Source organism: Ailuropoda melanoleuca, chromosome 1 (genome assembly GCF_002007445.2).
Source record: "Ailuropoda melanoleuca isolate Jingjing chromosome 1, ASM200744v2, whole genome shotgun sequence".
NCBI classification, from domain to species: domain Eukaryota; kingdom Metazoa; phylum Chordata; class Mammalia; order Carnivora; family Ursidae; genus Ailuropoda; species Ailuropoda melanoleuca.
In genome coordinates, this window is record NC_048218.1 from 184,331,491 (window position 1) to 184,359,311 (window position 27,821).

Below are 27,821 nucleotides of genomic sequence, written 5' to 3' on the forward strand. Positions count from 1 at the left end.
GAGGTCATAGTGTGATGACTAATGCTACCATCGGGCAATAAATAGCAGTTAGGTTGTGTTTTCACATGTATAATTATCTCAATAATTTATATGTTTTATGGCACTTCTCTCTTACAAAGGATTAGTTTACCAAAGTGAGTGATCTACCTTTCAGCAAGAGTTCACAAAACTCAGCTAAGGATATCTTTGTGTGTGTGTGTGTGTGTGTATGTGTGCATGCACATGGATAGGTATATACCTAGAAATGATCACCAGGTTGCAGACTGCCAGCTTCTCATGGTATCTTCACATGGCAGAGAGCAGAGCAGAAGAAGAAGCAAGCTCTCGCATGATTCTTCCTATAAGGGCATTCATCCCATTCATGAAGGCTCTACCCTCTAGACCTCATCTAATCTCAGTTACTTCCCAGAGGCCCCAATTCCTAATACCATCACTTTGAGGAGTAGGATTTCAACATATGAATTGGGGGGAGGGCATAAATACTTAGTCCATAACACTATTCACTACCATTGATTCATGCAGGAATGAATGATGGAAGTTGGCAAATTCCTGGGCTGTATCTGTGATGGATTTTAAAACTGAATTTGGAAGTGAATAGTTTGGGGGATGTTTCTTAGCTTATCTTCAAATAAAAATGCATTACTTTGAAGAACAAACTATCTCCAGCATGATCAAGGCCTTACGGTAAAATTTTCTAAATGGCAGCTGTGAAGAGTAACAGGTGTGACACAGTTCAAAACCATAGTGGAAGAGAGATTCACAATAACTTCATAAGAAAACATAGGAAGGAGTATACATTAAAATATTTGTGGTTTCAGGTATGTATAAAATGATCATAGAGCATGAATGATCTGTTCTTATTGAAATGTTGACATGAGGTCACACAACCTTATAGAGATCAACCAGATTTGGTTAGGTAGGATTAATGAATGGTGCATCATTTTCATCACATTCTTTTTTTTAAGATTTATTTATTTATTTGAGAGAGAGTGTGTGTGTGTGTGGTGGGGGAGAGGGGCAGAAGGAGAGGGAGAGAGAGTCTTAAGCAGGCCCCGCACTGAGCGCAGAGCCCAACCCAGGGCTCGATCCCATGATCCTGAGATTACAACCTGAGCCAAAACCAAGAGTTGGACGCTTAACCAACTGTGCCACCCAGGGGCCCCTGTCTTCATCAGATTCTGAGAGGTATCTGAACATGGTTTAAGATTCAGATTTTTTTCTCCTGGTACTGGTTAAGTTCTTACTAATTTGTACTCTTGTCAGTTTTCTTCTTTTAAGGGACATGACTTTAAAAGATCTAATAAATGACAATGCTAGCAGACTGGCAAAATCATATCCTATGTGGACTAAAAATACCATGTCTTGGTACCTTTGGCAGTTTAGTTTTCTAAGCATATGATCAGACATATTATAAAATGCTATTAGAAAAGAAAAGGAAAAAAAAAGCATGGGTCTTGATTGACCTCTAGCTAGAATGCTCCTGGGCCATTACAGTGACAAGTATTCCTGGAAGACTGGGTCACCTGAATGGTGTTTCTAAGGAAAATAACAAAATTAAATAACTAGTGCTAGAAGCATACTTTGTACTTTGACAATTTGTCTTTAACAAAATGTCTGCCTATGGGGGCGCCTGGGTGGCTCAGTCAGTTAAGCGTCTGACTTTTGGTCTCGGCTCAAGTCATGATCTCAGGGTCCTGAGATCAAGCTCCCCGCCAGGCTCTACGCTCAGCACAGTGTCTGCTTGTCCCCTCTCCCTCTGATCCTCCCCTCCACTCTCTCTCTCAAACAAATAAGTAAAATATTTTAAAAATAATATAGGTTAATTCATTGAATTTAAATAAAATAAAATTTAAAAAATAAAAAAAAATAGGGGCGCCTGGGTGGCACAGCAGTTAAGCGTCTGCCTTAGGCTCAGGGCGTGATCCCGGCATTGTGAGATCAAGCCCCACATCAGGCTCCTCCGCTATGAGCCTGCTTCTTCCTCTCCCACTCCCCCTGCTTGTGTTCCCTCTCTCGCTGGCTGTCTCTATCTCTGTCGAATAAATAAATAAAATCTTTAAAAAAAAATAAAAAATAAAAATAATAAAAAAATAATAAAATGTCTGCCTATGTCTTGAGTGGAGAATATTTAAAACAAAATGAAAAACCAAAACTTCTTCTAGTCCTAAATCTTCCTCTTATTATGGCTTAAAAATTATGATTTATTCTGAATATATACAAGGAAATATTCTGAATATTTAGATAGATCTTTGAAATAAATTGTTTCATTTCATATTATAAGAAACTAATTGCTATTTAGTTTGTTGCCAGATGAACTGAACAGAGAAATACAAAACAAAATAAGTGTTAAGTAACATTATCAATCAATAAATTATAATGCACCTTTCTTTCAAAGCTGGGGTTTCTATTAATTTAATTACTTCCACAGCATTGAAATAAAGGTAGCCATAAATAGAGTGTTTTAAGTTTAATTAGTGTCCCTAGAAGGTGGATGATAAAGGTTACAGGATAGAGGCATGGCCTCTATGGGACGATGCTTTATGAGGAAAAGTTCCCACGAGTGAAGATTAACAGTGTCATGCAGTATAAGATATTATTAAGAACTCAATTTTTTTCTTATTTCCTTATGTTCCATTAAATCTTGTTGCTTTTCAAAGGAGGAAGAAGAGGGAAAAGACACTGGAGAAGACACTGTTGTGAATCCTGGTAGAGACAGTGCCACAAACCAAATAAGGAGAAAGGAACCCCAGGTTCCTACTACAACAAACTACAATCACGTAGGGACTAAATACAATGAGGCCAAGACGCACCGATCCCCAACAAGAGGAAGTGAATTCTCTGGGAAGGGCGATGTTCCCAACACATCTTTAGATTCCACTTCCCAAACAGTCACTGAATTAGCCCCCCAAAAAGATGTTGCTTTGACTTCGCGGACTGTGACTAACATGCCACCTCACACTCTGAAAGGCACCGCAGCCTCTTTAAATGACAGCTCTAAAACTATTCCCCGATCCCCACGGATGAACTTGACTGGGACTGTGGAATCTTTAAATACAGTTTCTATAGCGGAATCTCAAGAGGAATCTACCGATATCAGTGAGGACGAGAGTCTATTGACGGGTTTCAAGCTGGATACGGCAGCTGACGATTCTTCGGGCTCCAGTCCGGCAACAACTTCTATGCCGTTCATCTCTGAGGATGTATCCCACAGGTACGTGTTTTCTTCAGAAAACCCAGAGGCAATCCCATATGATGTCCTTCTACCAGAATCTACTAGAAATGCTTCTGAAGAGTCAGCTGCATCGGGTTCGGAAGACTCTCTGAAGGATCCTTCCATTGATGGAAACGTGTGGTTTGCCAGCACTGCAGATACGGTAACACAACCCGATGCTGGATCCGGCAGGGAGAGCCTTCTCCAGACTGACTACACCGAGATACATACCGATGAATCTGAGAAGACAGCTGAGTCTTCAACTCCAGGCCCGCTGGTGTCACACGGCCCCCCGGTCACGGATCTGGACATGCCGCCTTATTCCACCTTTGCCTACTTCCCGACCGAGGTAACACCTCATGCCTTTACTCCGTCCTCCGGACAGCAGGACTCGGTCCCCACTGTCAACATGGTACACTCGCAGACAACTCAACCGGTGTACAATGGTGAGACTCCTCTTCAACCTTTCTACAGTAGTGACGTCTTTCCTCTAGTCACCCCTTTGTTGCTTGACAATCAGATCCTCAACACTATCCCTGCTGCTTCAAGTAGTGATTCGGCCTTGCATGCTACGCCTGTATTTCCCAGTGTCGGTGTGTCATTTGAATCCATCCTGTCTTCCTATGATGGTGCACCTTTGCTTCCATTTTCCTCTGCTTCCTTCAGTAGTGAATTGTTTCACCATCTGTATACGGTTTCTCAGATCCTTCCACAAGCTACTTCAGATGTTGAGAGTGATAAGCTGTCCCTGCATGCTTCTCTGCCAGTGGCTGGGGGTGATTTGCTATTAGAGGCCAGCCTTGCTCGATACTCTGATGTGACGTCACATCAGCCCACTACTCACGCTGCTCCAGAGACGCTGGAATCTGGTGGTGGTGAATCTGGTGTCCTTTATAAAACGCTTATGCTTTCTCAAGTCGAACCACCCAGCAGTGATGTCATGCTGCATGCACGTTCTTCAGGGCCTGAAGCTTCCTATGCCTTATCTAGTAATGGGGGCTCCCAGCACTTCTTCACTGTTCCCTACAGTCCTGCAGCCCCCGTGCATGGTTCTGTGGGTGTATCTCCTCCGGCTCCCTTGTTTAGCAGTCCTAGCCACACTCCGGGGCCTCCGGGGCCTCCGTCTTCGTTCCTAACCCCGACCGCATCTTTGCCGCCGCCTCCTCCAGGCCTCTCTGGGGATGGGGAGTGGTCCGGAGCCTCCTCTGATAGTGAATTTCTTTTACCTGACACAGATGGTCTGACAGCCCTTAACATGTCTTCACCTGTTTCTGTAGCTGAATTTACATATACAACATCTGTGTTTGGTGATGAGAATAAGCCGCTTTCTAAAAGTGACGTAATATATGGAAATGAGACCGAGCTGCAAATTTCTTCTTTCAGTGAGATGGTTTACCATTCGGAAAGCGCAGTCCTGCCCGCCCTGTACGATACTGTAAATAAGTTGAACGCGTCTTTACAAGAATCCCCCGTTTCCTTTTCTAGCACAAAGGGCATGCTTCCAGGGTCTCTCGCTCCTCCTGCCACTAAGGTTTTTGATCATGACGTTAGTCAAGCTCCAGAGATTTCAGTTCAGCCTACACATGCCGTGTCTCAAGCGTTCGGCGACACTTCGCTTAAACCCGTGCTTAGCGCGAGCTCAGAGCCAGCCTCCTCTGACCCTGCTTTTAGTGAAATGTTAGCTCCTTCAACTCAGCTCTTTTACGAGCCCTCCGCTTCTTTTAATACCGAAGTATTGCTGCAGCCCTCCCTTCAGGCTTCTGAGATTGACACGCTGCTTAAAACTGCTCTTCCACCCGTGCCTCGCGAGCCAATATCGGCTGAGACCCCCAAGGTTGATCCCATTAGTTCTACAATATTGCATCTCCTGGCCTCAAACTCTGCTTCGAGTGAAAACACGCCGCCCGCTGCATCTGTACCAGTTGTCGATGTGTCGCCTGCTTCTAACGTGCACGCTGCTTCACTTCAAGGTTTAACCATTTCTTACGCAAGTGAGAAATACTTTGAACCCATTTTGCTTAAAAGCGGAAGTTCCCAGCAAGTGGTACCTTCACTGCACAGTAATGATGAGTTGCTCCCAACTGCCAGTTTGGAGATAAACCAGGCCTTTCCCCCGAAGGGGAGGCATGCATTTGCTACTCCTGTTTTATCGATAGATGTGCCACCAAATACACTTATAAATAAGCTCGTATATTCCGATGAAGCTTCCGCCTCCACCAAAGGGTCTCTCACTGATGAGGGGTTTGCTGGTATCCCAGCAGGTGCTTCTGATACCCCTGTAACTGCCGATCATTCTGTTCCTCTAGGAAGTGTGTATGTTTCTGTTTCAGCGGCTTCTCCCGACAAAGATGGCTCTGTCCCCACAACTAAGTTGCTGTTTCCTTCTCAGACAACTCCTGAGCTGATTCAGAGTGCCAGATCTGATGCTGATTTAGTGGGTGGTGGTGACGATGGTGATGTTGGTGATTATGATGATGATTATGATGACAGAGATAGGGATGGCTTATCCATAAATAAGTGTATGTCACGCTCCTCCTATAGAGAATCACAGGAAAAGGTAACGAATGATTCGGACGCCCAAGAGAACAATCTTGTGCATCAGAATAACCCAACCTCATATTCACCATCTGAAAATCCTGAAGAAGAAAATCAAGGCACAGGTGTCCTATCAGCCAGTCAGACCGACACGGACGGAAGTCCCGATAAAGCAACACAGGCACGTGTGCCACCCCAAAAGCCCAGTGATGGGAAACAGCATGATGACGTTCAGACTGGTAATGCCCTGCTTCCTTTCACTCCCGATTCCGAAGCATGGGCAGTGGTTGCAAGTGATGAAGAGAGTGGATCAGGGCAAGCTCTATTAGATAACCTGAACGATAACGAGACTTCCACAGATTTCAGTTTTCCAGACATTAACGAAAGAGATGTTGATGGCGTCCTGGAAGCCGCTGACTCAGAGATCACCCCAGGGGCCCCACAGTCCTCAACATCGACTGTTACTAGCAGGCACTCAGACGCAGTCAACATTGCAGAGGCAGGTTAGTGATGGATCCGAGAGCTAGACCGAGGTGTGGTGGTTTTCTTCCTCAAAAAATTGAAAAATCATGGAAGGAGAAATTTGGTAAAGTGGCACATCCTTTTGTTTTTTAATCGAGACGCTCAACAAGTCAATTTACAGTTTTTAAAGTGTGATTTTACTCATTATTTCAAATGAATATTCAACACGTTTCGGTTAGTGGATAGATAAAACGTTTTTTATTTGTTGTCAATTTTTCACATTCTACAAGATGCCAGTTACATGTGGGAGCAATTATGTGTGTGTAACGCATTTTTAGTATACTGCTTTTTAAATGGTAGGTTGGATTAATTTTTTATATTCACTTATGTTCTAAAATAAGTTGTAATCTAATTTCATTGAATTATAAAATGGATTATTAAACTCTGATAAGTAATATGTTATAAACACCTCTCTGACCCACCCCACGGGAAAAGATATGATAATTTGCACAACCACATCAGCCTGGGGAGCTTTACAAAAAGTTCTATTGCTGAGTTTTGAGAGTTAATGGTAAGATTTTTTTTTTTTTTAAAAGAAGGTTTTAATTTTTTTAAGTTGTCTCTGTTTGATTACCTTCATGTTGCCTAAAGAGGGCAGTGTGAACTAACAAGATACATTCTACTTTGTATTTGCGGTTATACACCTTCCTAGGAAGTTAGATAATGGTCATTAATATGCAGAGTATGTATAGGTATTGTATGACAAGATGTAAAACACTAGAACATTTTCTGTAGACATGCCTTTCATTTGTTAATATATTTTATGCAAATTAGTTTATTGGCCAGATGTTTCTTCGAGTAGATTACTTGCAACATATATAATACAGATGTTTGCTTTAAATGCCACTGGGGAGAAAAGGGAAATTCAATACCATTAGGCATATGAAATACTAGATAATTTCATTGACTTGAGCATAAGAATTTTATAATTCGCTTTTATTAAATTTTAAGGCATTTTTTTGAATTAACAATGAAAATATTTAAATCTTACCATCGTAAGTCAAAAGATAGGTTAAGGTAACATCTTGCAATCTTATTGCATAAAAGTAGATATTTATAAACCAGACCAGAGATACCAGTCCCATTAGGATATTTTTTTCTCTTTGTTATTTCCATCCTTTGAATTAGTTGTATATTTTTCCTTCAGTCAGTGCAGCAGCAATTAAAAGTTTGTACATTTTGATAGAGAAGTTTTTCTACATTCTGACTTGATACCTATTTAACGTTGCATTCCAGTTTAAACACACTCTGATGTGTGAGAGTGAATAATCAAGCCACAGGTTACTATGTTCATTAGCGTTGCCATATATATGAATTGTTATCTGGCTTCAATTATAGTACTTGTTTTTTTTTTTAATTTTTATTAGATTTCTTGTAAAGGCGTATCAGGAATTCATCCTTTTTTTTCTATCTTACTAGGTAGTGACATCATCCGTATGTCCTTGCTAGATTATGCTCTTACGGAGAAACCATATATAATGCAAAATGCCAAACCTAGAATTATGAATTAAAACTTAGTAATTTCTTATCATTGCACTAATTTAATTATTAAGAGTATGTTTTCCCACTGATGAGGAGAAAACAGTAGGAATATAATTTCCAATATCATCAGGTAACACAATTAATGGAGTAACTAAGATCAAACAAGATTAGGGAAGAATTCTTGCTTGCTTTTAAAACTCTATCTGCAAAAAATCATATGTACTTCAATGTGGCTCTTTATCAAATGCATACAGACTAAGTCTGAAACTTATTGTTTTATTATGTACTTCTAGAATGTAGAATAATTTATAAGACATGTTCCCTGAAACAAAATAGATAAGGCAAATATTAGTATCTGCAATTTATGAATGCATAAACTGACACCCAGAGATACTAAATTACTTGATTCAGGTCATGTAGGGAGTTAACACAAAACTGAGACTGGAATCATGTGTTATTGGTGTCTGTCTCTTGGAGACTATGCTTTCACTTTTGAGGACAATAAAATATATATAATGCTTAATTTGTAATACCAAAATTATACTGTTTTATTCTAAAAATGTATTTTAAAGTATCAATCTTACCATTGTTTACAGATCATCTATTGTTAGGTTCTCATCTTATTTAAGTAGCTCAGATACACTTCTGGACCATATTGAAATAGATATTTTAGTCTCAACTAATGAATATAAAGATCAATGCAACCAGTTGTTCCTCATTACAGTATGTAAAGCAATCAGTTGATTGTACTTCTTTTTTTTTATAAATATATTTTTTTGAATTTGAGGGGGGTATATTTTCTTTTTTTCTTTCTTTATTTTTTAAGGTAAACTCTGCCCCCAACCTGGGGCTTGAACTCATGACCCTGACGTCAAGAGTTGCATACTCTACGACTGAGCCAGCCAGGCGCCCCTGGTTATCTTTCATGTGGTATCTCACCCTGAATAACATGCCTGGGTTTCATAATATGTAATTACCGTGGATTTATCATTCTAACTCCTCAATGAAAAGGTTTAGTTTAAAATCAGACCTCAATTCCTGGGTTTCATAATATGTAATTACCATGGATTTATCATTCTAACTCCTCAACGAAAAGGTTTAGTTTAAAATCAGACCTCCCAGAGAACGTACGAGTAAAGTCTGTATTACAAGATTGTGTATGTGTGCATGTGTGTATATACTGCATGTGTATAGTGTGTGATATATACGGTGACTTGTTACATAGTCGTGTGTTATATACCTTACGTGTATATCCTGTATAGGTCAGACATATCTCTATGTATGTGAGCACATACATATATACAAATAAGATATGTATGTATCTTTACTGAGTGGATTATGTCATTGTTCAGCCACAAAACTTCCATTTAGGTACCAATCGTTTTAATAGAAAAAATGTGAAGACAATTATGTGTTAAAAGAAGATGCTTTCCTAAACTTTATAAAGAAATGTTTAATGCGTTCACCGTCAGATTATTTAGGCTTCTAGATGGGCCTCATTGCACTGCGTAATGACCAGAGCTNAATTCCTGGGTTTCATAATATGTAATTACCATGGATTTATCATTCTAACTCCTCAACGAAAAGGTTTAGTTTAAAATCAGACCTCCCAGAGAACGTACGAGTAAAGTCTGTATTACAAGATTGTGTATGTGTGCATGTGTGTATATACTGCATGTGTATAGTGTGTGATATATACGGTGACTTGTTACATAGTCGTGTGTTATATACCTTACGTGTATATCCTGTATAGGTCAGACATATCTCTATGTATGTGAGCACATACATATATACAAATAAGATATGTATGTATCTTTACTGAGTGGATTATGTCATTGTTCAGCCACAAAACTTCCATTTAGGTAACAATCGTTTTAATAGAAAAAATGTGAAGACAATTACGTGTTAAAAGAAGATGCTTTCCTAAACTTTATAAAGAAACGTTTAATGCGTTCACCGTCAGATTATTTAGGCTTCTAGATGGGCCTCATTGCACTGCGTAATGACCAGAGCTTATGATTGACGGAACAGAAACTAAAGCTTGGGCTTCTCTTACAAGAATATGAGCTACAGCTCGGGGATCAGTTGATTTACGGTATTCCCACTTTTTGTTCCGTTTTATGATTTTTAGTCACACCTTTGGATTCTACTCTTTTCTAGCAAATGTATCCATAATTATAAGAACAACTGTCAAGGGACATTTGGGCGTCATTTGTCCACTGATACATTTCTTATATAGTGGATTAAATTCTTGACCCCTTTGTTTCCTCTTTCAGAAGGAAGCTACCATTTTATTTTTTTTATTTTTTTTTAAAGATTTTATTTATTTATTTGACAGAGATAGAGACAGCCAGTGAGAGAGGGAACACAAGCAGGGGGAGTGGGAGAGGAAGAAGCAGGCTCCCAGAGGAGGAGCCTGATGTGGGGCTCGATCCCATAACACCGGAATCATGCCCTGAGCCGAAGGCAGACGCCCAACCGCTGTGCCACCCAGGCGCCCCAGGAATCTACCATTTTAAATCCTAAGTTCTCTGCCGTTAGATATACTTCAGGGCTCTATTTAGGAATTTGGTACTCTCAAATGTATTCTTAAATCTTAAACCGATTCCCTTTGTCTCCTATCACTAAAGTAAGATGGTTGGTCTAAAAGCACCTAATGTGTCAGGTGTCTAGAAGGCAGTGCAGACTCTCATGGGGGGACTTCGATGTGGTTCTTCCAGAATTTCTGCAGGCAGACACTAAGAGCTTTTACTTTGTAGCAGTGTGAGCATATCGTGGTAGAGCAGCTCTAATGTCCAGTTGGCTTGGTTCCCCACCGCACACACTTCAAAGGAGAAGGGAAGCATTGTGACTGGCCACAGATACTCTGAAGTTCCTGAAACTCTTTTGAGCAACTTGGAAGAAGGGTGCCAATTGCAATGATTTTGAAAGTGCTAGGATGATAATGCACTCAGTCGATCACAAAAGTAGTCATTTGCCATCTTTTAAAATTCACCCAAAGACAGAATTTAAGCTTTTCCATAATCTACCCTTGCACAGTTGAAAAGAATTTCTTCGTTCTATGTATTCCTTCAGTTCACATGCAATAGTATTTTTATTTTTGATAGAGAGAAATAGTTCATAAAAGGGCATCCAGAGTAACACTTTAAAGGCAACCTACATTTAAATTTTTAATAGTTCTCTGGGTTGAATGGTTATCCTAATGTAAGAAGGGTTATCCTAAGATTCCCTCTTTATGGAAATATTAATTGCTCCTGGCTACCTATTTAATCACAGGATCAGAAACATCTTATTATAATTAAGTTTGGAAAATCGAGATTATATGCGGTACAGTAAGTAGCATTGTTTTTCCTGATCATTTTACTTAAAAACTGGATAGTTGTCTTATTTTAATACTTCTGCTTTCCTTTTAGCAAGATTTTCAAGGCAGTGTCGTGCTCCTTGCTTGCCACAGCACCCGTACCTAGGTGCCAGTCTCCGCTCTGATAGCCCGCCTTACTTTTTACACTTTGTTGTACTTAAATTGGCTTGTAACCGTAGACATTCTTTGTATCGTAGATTTGAAATTGTAAAGGTAAGCAACAGCAATGAAGGTTGCAATTACTCGGTTGAAAAATGTTGTGACTTTTTCTTAAGCTTAAATATCAACTCTCTCAATTTTCTCCGACTACAGAGGCCAGTAATAGTAGCCATGAGTCTCGTATTGGTCTAGCTGAGGGGCTGGAATCCGAGAAGAAGGCAGTTATACCCCTTGCGATCGTGTCAGCCCTGACTTTTATCTGTCTAGTGGTTCTTGTGGGTATTCTCATCTACTGGAGGTAAGTTGAGTGCTTGTTTTACACATGCGTTTCCTAAAGCTTCGATTTTGCCTGTTTTTTACCTGACAGCTCTTCAAAGCATATTCAAAATTTGTTTGCTTGAGCTACCATTAATTTAACTATGAATAAGGTGATTTTGTAAATCCAAAGACATAATAATACAAGATTGGATTGTTCTTCATACTTCGATGAAATAATTAAAGTTAAAATGGAGGAACTCCAGCTTCAGCTGACATTTATTTTNTGCGTTTCCTAAAGCTTCGATTTTGCCTGTTTTTTACCTGACAGCTCTTCAAAGCATATTCAAAATTTGTTTTACTTGAGCTACCATTAATTTAACTATGAATAAGGTGATTTTGTAAATCCAAAGACATAATAATACAAGATTGGATTGTTCTTCATACTTCGATGAAATAATTAAAGTTAAAATGGAGGAACTCCAGCTTCAGCTGACATTTAATACAGTATTTTGACAGCATACTATCTTAGTAATCTCATTAACATTCAATTATTATCATAGCATTTATCGTAAATCTAAACTTCTCAGCTTAAATGCTCCAGCTGTTACAATTTCAAAAGTTATTGTTTAGGAAAACATAATTTTTGGTATAGTAAAAACATAGTTTATTTATGATAGTGGATTTTATACAAACCGCACATCAACGGCATACCGATAACAAAAAAAGATAACCCATACATAAAAGGGAAAATCATGCAATTAAAATATGAATATAATGAGGAAATAAAGTTGATAACTATATTAAGAAGCATGAGATTTTAAAATTAATTATAATTTGCCTTGAGGATGAAATATAGCTTTGCTGTCGTCAATATCCTAATAATATTTTTAAAAGACAAAGGAAACTGCATCCATCATAAGCTTCCTGCCCATAGCGAGCAGAACACACTGCAAATTAGGGAGTTTATTGGGGGAAAATGTAAGTCAGTATAACTATTATAACTATATCTAGGAAAACAAAAACTTTATGACAATGTAAGGAATCATATCTTAGTACTGTCTTCCTTTGTTTGAAAAGAGAATTTTGTTCAGAAGCTTTATAGTTAATTCCTTTTTTTTTTAGCAACATCTTCCTATAAGTTCATATGACCACTCTTTATGTGTTATCCTAAAATATATTCTCTCAGTTTATTCAAAAATATTCACCTTGTTTATGGACTATTTCCCATGTGTGTAGTACGATGTTGACTACTATGGAAAATATAAAAAATGAATGAATGTCACTATGGCTGAGAAGTTTGTGCTTTTTGAGAATTTTCCATGAAAAATCTAGAACATACTATATAAAAATGTACACATGACAACTGAAATCACTAATGGTAACAGTGGTCAGAGAACAAGGGATCTTGATAGGCCAGGATGACAGAGTAAGTGTAAAATGTAGGGTTTGAGCTGGATAGGGTTCAGAAAGTGGAGGTAAAGGAGACCAGCCTTCCAGGCAGGGACACAGCAGGTGGGAAAAATGGGAAGCAGGCGGCAGCTGGGAGTGTCTGAGACAGTGAGTTCTGGATCGTGCAGTTGCATGTAGTTGGACATCGGTTGACTAAGGTAGAATGTTTTCATGACAAGCTGTGCTTTGTATCTGAAAAGAGTAAACTGCAGAGTACAGAGAACAGGTCATACTTTTGTTATCATATATGAGTTGGGAGTCTATTTTGTCCATAACGTGATGCAAACAAAGCTGCTTTCTTCACTGATTCCTATCATTGCCAATGACTCTTTTTACAGAAGATTCCATGCTCAGCAGAGGAGCATGAACCCGGTACACATTCCATAAATGTTTGCTCAGCAAGAGTTCATATTGCTTTTCTCCCTACTCCCCATTGGGTTTGTTGGCCAAATTTTTAACCAACATTGATTTTGTGTTTGTTATTCCTGGTTTCTATCTAATCTGATTTTCCCTGCCAAACCAGTTTTTGAAGTTAATTGGAATTAGAGTTAATTTTTTTAAATTAAGATGGAAAATAAACCCAAATTATACTTCAAAAATGGTTTTAGAATAAATTTCCAATGACAATGTCAGATGGTTTACAGTTATAATGTTGAAATAATTAGGAGGAGAATTTTAATCTTTATTACTTAGTATTTCAAGTTTATTTTTTGCAAATTTGAAAGTGTCTTATTTAATATGATTTGATATTTCATGGAAAATTAAAATCTGTAATGGTTTTTATATTCTATTAATAATGAGTCATCTCATCTATATTATGTGCAGAACAAAGAAATTACCAGTTGAAAAAGATTAAGCCGAACTTCACCCATAAGATGTTTCTCTTTTCCTCACAAACAACACTTTATGTGCCTTGAATTCAGAGTGCGTTAGCTTAAAATACAAGCACTCTGATGATTTTATGTCTATATTTTATATCTATCTATCAAATGGTCTGGTACAATCGGTCACTCTTTCACTTACCCATTCAAAATTTAACATATCTGTCCTTCTCACATCCATTTGAAATTAATTCACTAATCAGTAATACACCAGGGGTATTAGTTGGTGACAGAAAATGACAATGTTAGTGCATTCTTCAAGGTTTTTGTGAGATACCCGAATTCTGGTGTAGACGCGTATGATTTCGCTAGCCAGTATGAAAACATGGTAGACCTCTGTGCAAAGAACAGTCTGTGGAAAGGTTCAAAAACAGAATAGCATACCAACAAAAGTCCTAATAGTAACATAGTCCTTTTGAGTTTTTCCGAGCCAATATATTTAAGTGTTTTTCTAACCTAATTTCTTAGGAGAAAAAAATAATTGTAAAGTGATATAACGAGTCTTTTTTTTGGTCTCTTTACCTCACTCAAGGTGGTCCCCTAGGTGTTGTGTAAACCTTGAGAGAAAGCATGTTGTAGCAGGAAGACAGAATAAATTCGAGGCGATGAAATCTGGGTCCCTTTCCCAGTTCTGCCTGGCATTTGTTCCATGGTCTTGGGCATGTCACTTAGCCATCTATGAACTGGTTTTCCTCTCTCTATCATTTCAGGGGAGCACTCACTAGATCATCTTTAAGATTGCAGTCAGACCTTCTTTAGGGTTTCTGTGATGGATGCAGCATAATGAATGAATATGGTTATATTTGTATAAGGATCCAAAAAAAAGGAATAATAATTACACATTTCTAGCTTTTAATTCTAANAAGGAATCATATCTTAGTACTGTCTTCCTTTGTTTGAAAAGAGAATTTTGTTCAGAAGCTTTATAGTTAATTCCTTTTTTTTTTAGCAACATCTTCCTATAAGTTCATATGACCACTCTTTATGTGTTATCCTAAAATATATTCTCTCAGTTTATTCAAAAATATTCACCTTGTTTATGGACTATTTCCCATGTGTGTAGTACGATGTTGACTACTATGGAAAATATAAAAAATGAATGAATGTCACTATGGCTGAGAAGTTTGTGCTTTTTGAGAATTTTCCATGAAAAATCTAGAACATACTATATAAAAATGTACACATGACAACTGAAATCACTAATGGTAACAGTGGTCAGAGAACAAGGGATCTTGATAGGCCAGGATGACAGAGTAAGTGTAAGATGTAGGGTTTGAGCTGGATAGGGTTCAGAAAGTGGAGGTAAAGGAGACCAGCCTTCCAGGCAGGGACACAGCAGGTGGGAAAAATGGGAAGCAGGCGGCAGCTGGGAGTGTCTGAGACAGTGAGTTCTGGATCGTGCAGTTGCATGTAGTTGGACATCGGTTGACTAAGGTAGAATGTTTTCATGACAAGCTGTGCTTTGTATCTGAAAAGAGTAAACTGCAGAGTACAGAGAACAGGTCATACTTTTGTTATCATATATGAGTTGGGAGTCTATTTTGTCCATAACGTGATGCAAACAAAGCTGCTTTCTTCACTGATTCCTATCATTGCCAATGACTCTTTTTACAGAAGATTCCATGCTCAGCAGAGGAGCATGAACCCGGTACACATTCCATAAATGTTTGCTCAGCAAGAGTTCATATTGCTTTTCTCCCTACTCCCCATTGGGTTTGTTGGCCAAATTTTTAACCAACATTGATTTTGTGTTTGTTATTCCTGGTTTCTATCTAATCTGATTTTCCCTGCCAAACCAGTTTTTGAAGTTAATTGGAATTAGAGTTAATTTTTTTTAATTAAGATGGAAAATAAACCCAAATTATACTTCATAAAAATGGTTTTAGAATAAATTTCCAATGACAATGTCAGATGGTTTACAGTTATAATGTTGAAATAATTAGGNAAATTAAGATGGAAAATAAACCCAAATTATACTTCATAAAAAATGGTTTTAGAATAAATTTCCAATGACAATGTCAGATGGTTTACAGTTATAATGTTGAAATAATTAGGAGGAGAATTTTAATCTTTATTACTTAGTATTTCAAGTTTATTTTTTGCAAATTTGAAAGTGTCTTATTTAATATGATTTGATATTTCATGGAAAATTAAAATCTGTAATGGTTTTTATATTCTATTAATAATGAGTCATCTCATCTATATTATGTGCAGAACAAAGAAATTACCAGTTGAAAAAGATTAAGCCGAACTTCACCCATAAGATGTTTCTCTTTTCCTCACAAACAACACTTTATGTGCCTTGAATTCAGAGTGCGTTAGCTTAAAATACAAGCACTCTGATGATTTTATGTCTATATTTTATATCTATCTATCAAATGGTCTGGTACAATCGGTCACTCTTTCACTTACCCATTCAAAATTTAACATATCTGTCCTTCTCACATCCATTTGAAATTAATTCACTAATCAGTAATACACCAGGGGTATTAGTTGGTGACAGAAAATGACAATGTTAGTGCATTCTTCAAGGTTTTTGTGAGATACCCGAATTCTGGTGTAGACGCGTATGATTTCGCTAGCCAGTATGAAAACATGGTAGACCTCTGTGCAAAGAACAGTCTGTGGAAAGGTTCAAAAACAGAATAGCATACCAACAAAAGTCCTAATAGTAACATAGTCCTTTTGAGTTTTTCCGAGCCAATATATTTAAGTGTTTTTCTAACCTAATTTCTTAGGAGAGAAATATAATTGTAAAGTGATATAACGAGTCTTTTTTTTGTCTCTTTACCTCACTCAAGGTGGTCCCCTAGGTGTTGTGTAAACCTTGAGAGAAAGCATGTTGTAGCAGGAAGACAGAATAAATTCGAGGCGATGAAATCTGGGTCCCTTTCCCAGTTCTGCCTGGCATTTGTTCCATGGTCTTGGGCATGTCACTTAGCCATCTATGAACTGGTTTTCCTCTCTCTATCATTTCAGGGGAGCATTCACTAGATCATCTTTAAGATTGCAGTCAGACCTTCTTTAGGGTTTCTGTGATGGATGCAGCATAATGAATGAATATGGTTATATTTGTATAAGGATCCAAAAAAAAGGAATAATAATTACACATTTCTAGCTTTTAATTCTAAGTACTTACTGTGATGAAAAGGTGTAAATCAAATAATCAGATTAACATTGATTGATAGGACCTATGTCTACAAGTTTAAAACAGTCATCACTTTTTTCATCATGGCTGAGTGATAATTAGCAAGAGACATAGTTATCAACACTTAGCACATAGACGTGAAGACATTCACTGCTTATACAGAACAGATGGACTATAGATATTGAATCTTGTCATACATTAAATAATATGCCTTGAAATTATTTTCCAGATGTTTTAAGGTAGAATTTACATGAGCCAAATTGTAAGTTTCTAAGTTGCAAAATGACTTCAATATGGAAGATTTTCAAAAAAGTTCTTTTTAAAGAAGACAAAGGGCAAACTTTTGAGAGCTTTTTTAAGAGTTGGAACCTAAAAAATACCAAAGGTATAATCAACAAAATAGCACTCCATCAAAATCAGTATAGAAAAGAACTTTACATAGACAGTTGTTTTGGCTTTGGGGAGTGGGAAGAAAGGCAATAGGAGTTCTCTCTTGATCTTAACTTCAAATTTATAAGTCACTAAGGACAGCTACCAACACGGAATGGAAGCCTCCCAGTACCATGCCGCCTCTAGTAGAATGTCATTTCCTAGGTAAAACTGCGCTATAAAATATACTGAAGCAATATATTATTACCTTCATCAGGAATTTATCCTACACTGTTTTTTTTTTTTAAAGATTTTATTTATTTATTTGACAGAGATAGAGACAGTCAGTGAGAGAGGGGACACAACCAGGGGGAGTGGGAGAGGAAGAAGCAGGCTCCCAGCAGAGGAGCCTGACGTGGGGCTCGATCCCGTAACGCCGGGATCACGCCCTGAGCCGAAGGCAGACGCTTAACCGCTGTGCCACCCAGGCGCCCCTATCCTACACTGTTTTAACTTTTCCCGCTCACAAGTTTTTTGGTATGATTTTATAACATTCTTTTATTGCTTGTTAATACAAGTAACACTATTGGAACACTTATTTGCTAGACCAACAAATATTTGCTTACAAACTAAGAAGAGTAGAGTTGGTATTTACCCAGATCCTACAATGAATATTAAACAGATTAAACTAATACCAATAAGTTTTAATTTACCTTTTTCTGTTCTGTGAGGTGCTGTCTTCTTCCCATTTTCTCAGGCCCATCCTCTCTCCATCCATCCATCTATCTTCCTCTACTTACATATTTCACCTCTCCCTCCTGAATGTTTTGAGATTTTAAGTTACCCCATTTGAGACTCAGGTAGGCAGGAAGTCTAGGATGCAGCCGAATAACCTATGTTTAGTGGGATTTAGTTAGAAATCCATCTAATCTTTCAACATTTAACACCTATTGTACTCTTGGCACTGCATTCAGAGTTGGGTTTATATAAATCAAAAGACATGGCCCCATCTTTTAAAAAACGTAATGAGGATCCAGGCACAAAACAGATATATTGCAAAATAATAACACTAACAATTAATAAAAAAATATTTAAAATTATGTAGAATAGAGTTCAGGAAGTGAAGGTCATCCTTGGATTAATTAACCATATTTTTCCAAACAGTCTTTGTAAAGGAATGGAAGTTTGTGTTCGACGCACTGAAAACAGAGAAACTGGAGTGCTAGCGGCTACTTAGGAATGAGAGGCTTTTTCACAGAGAAGATAGCACCAAGCTGTCTTTAAGGAGGATGGCTTTTGCCTGGCATATTCCTGAGTGAGGCATTTTGGTCAGGAGAACCATGTTTAAAGCAGGGGGGAGAAATACTGAGTGAGGACAGGACAAGGCATGTTCAGTGATCTGCAACTCGTTTGTATTATTGGAGTATAAACTTCAAGGAGAACGTCAAAACAGGTGGGGGCCATAGCTAGGTAGCATTTAAGTACTGAAAGATCTTGGGTACCAGCATCTAAAAATCTGTCAAGTATAGAAATTGAGCCAATATATCAATGTAACGGGGAGATAGATTTTTGGCTTGATACCAAAAAAATATCAACAGTAAGAGGCATAACGGTGGAATGAAAAGGCCTCCTCTTTGGGTACCACTTAGTGGTACTTAAGAGTTTTCGGTTAGTATGAGAAAGAAATGTCTAGCGACTAAAGATGACTCATGAAGGAGTGAGGCCCTTGTCACCGGACATAATCTTTAGATGTCAGGGAGATTCTTATATCTGCTGTGATCTTGCACTAGGTCCCTTAAGACATTTTACAGCTTTAAGATTCATTGAAAAATAAACAGAAACTCTTTTACCAGCTTGTGTAACCACATTTTAGAGGGACCAAACCCAGTGTTTTCCTGTCCGTGTGGCAGGACGCACTACATCTCTGGTTGCCCAGATAGACCAAACTCCCCCTGTAGTTTCTGCTCCCGTCTGGTCTCAGCTTTGCTCAAATGCACACTTTCAGGTGGGTAGTCTTTTTTATCACGACACCTGTGGCCTCAGCCCTCCCGTTCTTCGTAGTCTGGTGTACTCTTTCCACTTTCCAGAATGTGGACCTAGTGCAGGTCCCTCTGACACCTGATTCCACATCCACTCATCTTCCTTCTACACCACCTGTTCTCTCGTGAAGACATTCTTGTGTTCTCTTATCTGTGTCCTCTTATCAAAGGCATATATGGTCACAGCAGAGGGCTGGTCTTTACTATGCACATCATTGCTTTTGGATTTTTTTTTTTTTGCTTGTGACATTAAGGTTACAAATAAACTATATAATTTTATACTACTCATACTTCTAGCAGTGAATTCCTTGAACAAATATTTGGGGGCATCTACCACTTTAAGATGGGGGGCACCCACCACTGCTCTTTGCACTGAGGACTAACACTGCATTTAGACAAAGCCCCTTGCCTTCATGGGGCTTACATTCTGATGAGGGAGGACCAACTAAAACCATGTAAGACAAATATATAAGTCAGGAATTTTGGAAAGTGATAAGTGACACAAAGCTGACAAAAGGGAGAATAATAATGATTCAGTGGGATGAGCTGGTACTTTCAGCTAACGTGGTCAGGGAAGGACTGTCAGAGGAAGTGGCATTTGAGCTGTGCAAAAATGATGGGAAGGAGGCAGGTGACCAGAAGGAATGTCAAAAGCCAAGGCCCCAAGGTGAACTGATGGGGCCTCTTGGAAGGAGGAACAGAGGACCAGTGTGGGCCTGAGCCTAGTAGTAGGGGACGCTAGGAGAGGACATCCCTGATGTAGGTGGGGGACCAGGTCATGGAGGGTCTTAGAACCCTTGCTGAAATAATTGAATATCATTCTAATTCCACGGGGAGGCCACTGAAGAATTTTACGCAGGGAACTGATTACTGAAAGAATTTCACAATGGAGGTGTGTCCTCTAAGAACAAATGTTATGTTAAAGCTCATTAGAATAAATATCTTGTAGCTTGAATCTCAAATGGAAAATGAGATTGGCATTTTTACCCAAACAGATATTTCCATTTAAGCCTAACCACTCATGAATAATATTTCAAATAAATTAAATGACCCACGTCAAAGAGTGTCATTAGCAGTTTTAATTATCTAAATTTTTTTTAATTAAGTATGGTTTGCATTAGTTTAAAGCAGCAGTTGGTTCTTTGCTCTTCTCAATTTTTTGTGGTGTGCTCTTACCAGATGTTACTCTTATTATCTGAATGAAAATAGATTCAGGTGACATTGTAGGTCATAGTTGTCGTTGATTCCAAATATATTCATTCTCAAAACCCTCATCAACAGGGCTAGCATCTGTTGGAAAGAAAATCACGCCTGTTTTTGGTTATATGCTCATTATTTCCTCACTTCGTTGTGTCCTTACTGTATTATCATACTCACCGTATAAAGCAGTCTTCCTTTTTTATCAAAATATTACCACTGTGGAATTACATTCCTACATAGTCCTAGCTACCTTTTGCTAGCAGCTGAATATGCTCAAAAAAGTATAGTCACTTAAATATTGAGTGAAAAGAGCTTTGGACGTAAGTTTTTCCACTCCAGTCCCGGCCAAGGTGGCAGGACACACTGGTATATCGCAATGATGGGAGAGTAATTAAGGTGTTAAGTGTCCTTATCCTGGCAAAATCCTGTGGGTACCAACCAACCACAACTTCAGATGCCATCTCTGCTTTCAGTGTGTCTGATATCTCCTCACTCGGATGCATCTGGCACATGTAAAATTGAGATACATTTGGAAGCCATGAAATTCTTTAATACTTTGTGTTTTATAAAATAGATATGGCTTTCCATTTATGTTTTAATTCTGGAGATTTCTGTCATAATTTTCAAGCAGCTCAGAAGTCATCTTATGGCAGCTAGTAAATAAATTGCTTTCTTTTCTTTCCAGGAAATGCTTCCAGACTGCACACTTTTATTTAGAGGACAGCACATCCCCTCGAGTCATATCCACACCTCCAACACCTGTCTTTCCAATTTCAGGTAATAGCTTCAGGTGTGACCATGAGTAGCCGGTAGATGTTGAGTGAAAAGCATAATGCGGGAAGGTTTGTCCTTACTGGAGTACTTTGCAAATGGCTCTAATGGAGATGAGTAAATACTTCAGAAGTTGCCCAAAGTATGTATTACTGCCATGTAGCAGGCACCAAGGTTTCTATCTTATTTTCATTAATTTTGAACATTCTTAACCATATAGATGATATGGCAAAATAACTCATAACATTCAGGTATAGTCTGTTAACATAAACATAGCAGTGAGATATTATTTAAGAATAAGGCTGACCTTCAGTCATTTCCAGTACTTTAATGGAAACCTGAACCACAGAAGTCAGCCTAAACCAATGCAGTAAGGCTGGATAGGACAAAATAACAAAGATAAGGATAAAGCTTAGTTTCCTTCTGATCATCTGAATTTATGTGAGAAAAGCTTCCTTAACTACAGTAAAGAAAAAAAAAACAAAACTATAAAACGGTGGGAGTAGAAGAAAAACATGAGCTCACAAAGAATGTGTAATTGCCTGAAATACAGTCACAATGTCAAACAGTTCGAATACCATCTATTTTTAGCAGAACTTACCTGGTTAGCAATATTCAGGAATTAGCCGAGGTCATTTTGACTGAGACATCCGTTGACCCTCGAGTTCACACTGTAAGATCACAGACACTTATTTGATTAATATTTTATGACATTTCAGAATGAGAAGTGGTAACAAAAAAGGAATTGCCTAGAAATATGTGAACCATGGAAGAAGCTCTGGAGGATAGAGGATAAAACAAAGACACAGAGAACCGATGAACCAGGGAAAACAGAAGGAAAAATTCGTCAATGTGGTTCTTTTACAGAGGCCTCTTTTTAAATTGACTGATACTTTATATGTTATTCCTAGAGGCCCAAGTTCCACAAGACGTTATCTTCTGAAACCTCATGATTTAAAAAACATTTTAAAAAAAGAGAGAGAGGGGCGCCTGGGTAGTGCAGTCATTAAGCGTCTGCCTTCGGCTCAGGGCGTGATCCCGGCGTTGAGTCCCACATTGGGATCCTCCGCTGGAAGCCTGCTTCTTCCTTTCCCCACTCCCCTGCTGTGTTCCCTCTCTCGGGGGCTGTCTCTCTGTCACATAAATAAATAAAATCTTTAAAAAAATAATAAAAAATAAAAAGAGAGAGAGAAGCATTTTCTGTGTAATTTTCAGGGGGCATAGGAACTAGAAGTTTGGTTTTTTCCTCTTTTATCCATGCTGAGTCTTCAGCCACCACTTATTTCTGTGTTTCAAGATTGTTTTAAAATTCTGTACCTTTTAGTACAGCACACTTTCTCATTGACATATTAAGAATTCTGAGATTGTCAGCTCTCAGGTTTCTGTTGCATTTTGATTCCCTTCCCTTTTGTACCTCGTCTACAGACGCCCTCAGCATGGGTAAGCAAATTAACACGATATCATCCCAAGTCCCATATCACTTATTATTAACAATAAATAATCCCAAATCAGGACGTTGTCCTGGAACTCCAGAATCCCGTTCTACTTCCCAGAAGAGTTGTGATCAAGGGCATTTCCTCACTTCACCAGCGCTCCAGATCACCCAGATACCTGCCTTTTCATGTAAATCAGAAATTTAAATTATATGTTAGTCTCACTTACTTGCAGACCAGTTCGTGAAAGAAAGGACCAAAACACCAAATAAAAAGTAGTCAGTTTGGTCGTGAGAAACGGTTAGCTGTGCGGGATAACATCTGTGGGTCTGAAGGACCCTTATGAGAAGAGCTAATGATTTAGACGTGACAAGTTATTTCTGTTTTCTTGTCTAATTATAAAAGCTACTTCCAGGCAAGGTCCTTCTGTAGATGTGAAGGCAGAATTACACCTTTGTCTAGTGTTTCTCAAGCTTAACTGGCTAATTCAGTTTTAGTATTCAAGTACACTCATCTAGGAGAGAGAACAGATGGATTCGACTTTTTAAAAAAATCAACAAATTCTTGGTAACTGAAGCTTAAAAATATTAAATGGCCTAAATGCTGAACATCTGTTGATGTAAATAAGTGTTTCCAGTGAAATGTGTTTGATGTTTCCTTGTCAGAGAAATTACTTGTGAAATTGCATACTGTGAACCAGTAATATGTTTCATCTAAGAAAGTCTTTCCAGAGGGGGGAAAGAAAAAACAGAGCCAGTTAAAATAATTTGGCCCCTTCACAATTAATTAACAGATCCAATGACTTTGTTTACATAGCATATTTTCAAGTTAGAGTTCTTGAAATTTTACATATGAAAAGTCCCAAAGGTTTTTGACATTATCCTTAATGAATAGTCTGCGTATCAATGTTATCTGTTATTTATAGAGAGAAGGAAAAAATGTTTTCAAATGTAAACATCTGACTAACCATAAAACATGAAATTATGTAATTTTATAAAACTGAAATTACACTATATATTATGTTTAGTTCATGGTAAAATTGAAAATATATTATTTCTGCATCTTTTTTTGCCCAGAAATCACATTCCTGTTAAATGTGTTAATGTAAATGCAATTCCTACTCGTGTTAAAGAAAATTACCCATAAAAAGATGCAGTCCGTTGATAAGACGTGAGGCTTTGGTGGTATTCATTACTTAACATTAAACATTAATTCTTGTTTCTTTAGAGTATGAATGGAAAAGAGATTCATGGTCAAATCAGAATTATAAAATGCAGGTTATGATTGATAGTAAATTTGGAGATAATTGATCATTGTTGCTTAATGTTTCATTGGAAGCTGCAATTCCCTTGGGATTGTAGGAATAATTGAACTTTGAAGTTGTTTGAGAAGAAGGCACTTTATAAATCTTTATAAATGAGAGGCATATTTCTTTCTGTTGAACTATCCTTTCCAAACTAATTTTTTTTTATTTACTTAGATGATGTTGGAGCAATTCCAATAAAACACTTTTCAAAACATGTTGCAGACTTACATGCAAGTAGTGGGTTTACTGAAGAATTTGAGGTATGATTTTAATATGCCTATTTTAAATAATATGGAAAATAGTAAATTTAAAAGATTCAGCAGTAGGCTATTTCTTGACCTAAAGACATTGAAACCATTTTCACTTCCAGGAACGATATTAGTTCTGTAATCACTTATGTGTTTAGGAGATGTGTTATGGTTATCATATAATTTAGAAAATTGGTTTTCCATTTTAAAAGCCAAGTTGTACTCGTTGAAAAAAAATTGTTAATTTTCTCCCATAAAGTACAGAATTCCAGTATTCTTCTTTTAATCTGAATTAGTAACACTGATTCCTTTTAATTTTCTAAATTATATAAATTATACTAAACTACTAAATTTCATGATTTTCAACCAAAGTACATATAAACTCTTAGTTGTATGTATTACATCAATGTAAATGCAGAAGCATTTATTATACAAGGTCTAATAAATATTATACAAGGTAAAGTCCCATCTTCTCCTCAAGAAAATATGCATTTCTAAAAAACATTTAAACTGCACAATCAGTAAAAATTTTTCTGGTAATATTCCATAAAATACTCATAGTTAAAAGAGGCAGGGAAATTTGCTGCAAATTTACCATGACCCACTAAACTATCAGTTAAGCAGATTTTTCAAAATGAGGAACCATAAGCCCAGAGTTAACAGTGACAACCACAAAAAAATAACGTTACCATTATTGAGCACTCCCTAATATGCCGGTCATTGCACTAAATGCTTCTACATTCAGTCTTCACCCAACTCTGGAAGTTATTTGGTTTTTATTTCTGTTCATATAGAACTTCCATAGAAGTCAGCTAACAACTCATAAATAGCAGAACTGGGACACTTATCGTGATGAGCATTGAGTGATGTATAGAATTATTGAATCATTATACTGTACACCTGAAACTAATATAACACTGCATGTTAATTGTACTTCCACTTAAATAAATAACTAATTAATTTTAAAAAATAGTGGGGCTGGGATTCAAACCTAGGTCTGTGATTTTCAAACATAATACTTTCCATTCCAGCAAACAAGGGATCTTTAGGCTCCCCTCTAGCCCCTCCCCTCTAGGAAACATCACATTGCTTTTCTGTCTCCACCACCCCCAACCCAGAAGTGCTGTAGGGACCTCCCTCTTTGAAGCGCTTTGAACTCTGATCCTGATCAGAGGTGTCCCACTCTCCCCCTTGCACCCAGCAACTGCTTCCCGGGAGTCACATCAGCCAAGATATATTTAGGGAAGGAAAATGCCATAAATTAGAAAGCTTTAAGAAATCAAAAGAAATAGAAGTGAAATCTGATACATTTTCACTAAATTAAAAATAATAGAAGCCAATTTATTTAATCTTAAAAGAAATCTACATCATTGAAATAGAAAGCAGTATGAGGCAATAACTACATAAAGGGGAATAATATAAAGAATTACATATTTAAGACATCAAATTGTTTTTTCTTACCATAATAGAGATTAGAGGGTAGGCGGTATCATGTTAATTCACAGAAACTATTAGGCTCACATCAAACAAAATTGTAATTGAAAGAGGGAGGATGTGTCAAGGATGGGTCTCATTTTCCAAATGTTAAAAACCACAAGGAAAAATAGACAATTTATAATAAAAGTTGCTGATAACGTATGCACAAAGGCAGATTCATAGTTTTAACAACTATAAAATCATTTTCAATATTATTAAGCAGCTCATAATAATTAAATTAATAAAATAACCTCACATTTTTACTCCAAAGTGTATTCTTAATTCCATTGCTTTTAACTCACAGTCTGATTCAAGAAAATGTTTCATTAACTTAACAATTAGCTTAATAACTAATAATGCTATACCTTTTAAGTGGTTCATAATATTAAATTGTGTTTAAATCTAGAGTCAGAATGGCTTACTGCAAAAGAGGCCTTAAAAGCTTATTTATAGGGAGGCCGGGCCATTTGCTGATGAGTCAGATTCATATTTGGGTTATATGCTTTCTCAAAAATTATAAAGCTTTCATGTTATTATCTTAATACTAAATAATAGTAAGTTCCTACCTAATGTATTTAGATAGAAAACATCGCTGAAAAGGATTTTAATTCATTTTAAAAGATAATTGGCAGAAGTAATTTTTCTGTACCCATCAAAGTTTAAATTAAAAAAAAGGTCTACTAATTAAATATGTTGAAAGTAATGCTATCTAATTTTATTTCAAAATGACATAGTATATGTGATAAAAAATTTTAGAAGAATTTTTAATGTTCTGATGGTCTTAAATCTGTTACAAACCACCTAATAGGAAGCTGTTGAATCTTTAAAATTATTCTAAATAAATAAAAAATGTGTCACTAATTCAGAGTTTCAAATAGTGCTATAGTGGTCAAATAAAATTATACTTGGATATTAGCAAATCTGACTAATAAAACAAAATGTGGCATCAAATATATGGTTTTTCTCATCTGCATTTTTATATTCATATTATTATACCACTGTCCCGTTTTAAAAGTGTTATTTTTTTCCTTTTACATAATTTTAAGGTTCCAAATTGTTAGAAGTTTTGATTTGCATGCAACTGTTTGAAACATTCTGTTTTGTTACTATTTGACAAATGTATTTATTGCATGATCATAGTTTTCCATTGTAAACCTAATATGAACGCTTTTTTTTCTCATTTGTCGTGTGCTGTGGAATTTGATTTCTTTACTTTTTTGGCATTCATTCCCTCATTAGACACTGAAAGAGTTTTACCAGGTAAGGCATTATTTCACTGCATTTTCTTTTAGCCAAGAAATAGTTATAACACGTAAAAAAAATGTTTTGGGGATAGACTAATCTGTGTTGTCTTCTATGTTATATTTTTAAGGCACTTTGTTTGCAAGGAGAGGTGTTCAAATGTTGTACCTACCTTTCTTTACAGGAAGTGCAGAGCTGTACTGTTGACTTAGGTATTACAGCAGACAGCTCCAATCACCCCGAGAATAAGCCCAAGAACCGGTACATAAATATCGTTGCCTGTGAGTATACCCTTGACTCAGCCCTGGCTCTGTTAGCACTGCCATTCCTGGGCTTGTACGTGCTGCCCTGACGTCTGACAGCAGACCTCGGTATTGCTGTTTCAGGACCTTGGTATCAGGAATAAGGCTTGTGTTAGATAGTACATGGCATCACAGTCCTCTAACTGAAATACAACCTGCAATTAACGATAGGTCCCCTTTAAACAAAACGAACTCACATTTGAATCAAGGCCTTTCTACAAGGCTCATGGGCTATAAATCTGTTCTTAAGGTTTCCCTCATTATTTATATTCCCTGGTTCTGTTTTCAGTTGAGATCTATGTATTTCTATGTGAATTTACTAACCAAATAGATTTTTCTTGAGACTTTATTTTTCCTTCTAGCCTTTTCTTCTCTTTCTTGCCATTCTTCCTGGGGTCTTATAGAGGGCTACTTGGATTCTTTTTTATT

General features: G+C 37.3%; 1 protein-coding gene across 4 annotated transcripts in view; it reads left to right on the forward strand.

The window, feature by feature from the left end:
• PTPRZ1 (protein tyrosine phosphatase receptor type Z1) overlaps positions 1-27,821 on the forward strand; it is a 184,599-nt gene that overhangs the window by 133,087 nt on the left and 23,691 nt on the right. The window contains exons 12-17 of one of the 4 annotated variants that reach the window (XM_034671185.1): positions 2,658-6,249; positions 11,424-11,568; positions 21,300-21,391; positions 24,299-24,384; positions 27,088-27,108; positions 27,275-27,371. In XM_034671185.1, coding sequence (XP_034527076.1) covers positions 2,658-6,249; positions 11,424-11,568; positions 21,300-21,391; positions 24,299-24,384; positions 27,088-27,108; positions 27,275-27,371 — 4,033 coding nt within the window. The remainder of the gene's footprint in view (positions 1-2,657; positions 6,250-11,423; positions 11,569-21,299; positions 21,392-24,298; positions 24,385-27,087; positions 27,109-27,274; positions 27,372-27,821) is intronic. The other 3 variants (XM_034671189.1, XM_034671187.1, XM_034671193.1) reach the window with 3 other exon arrangements.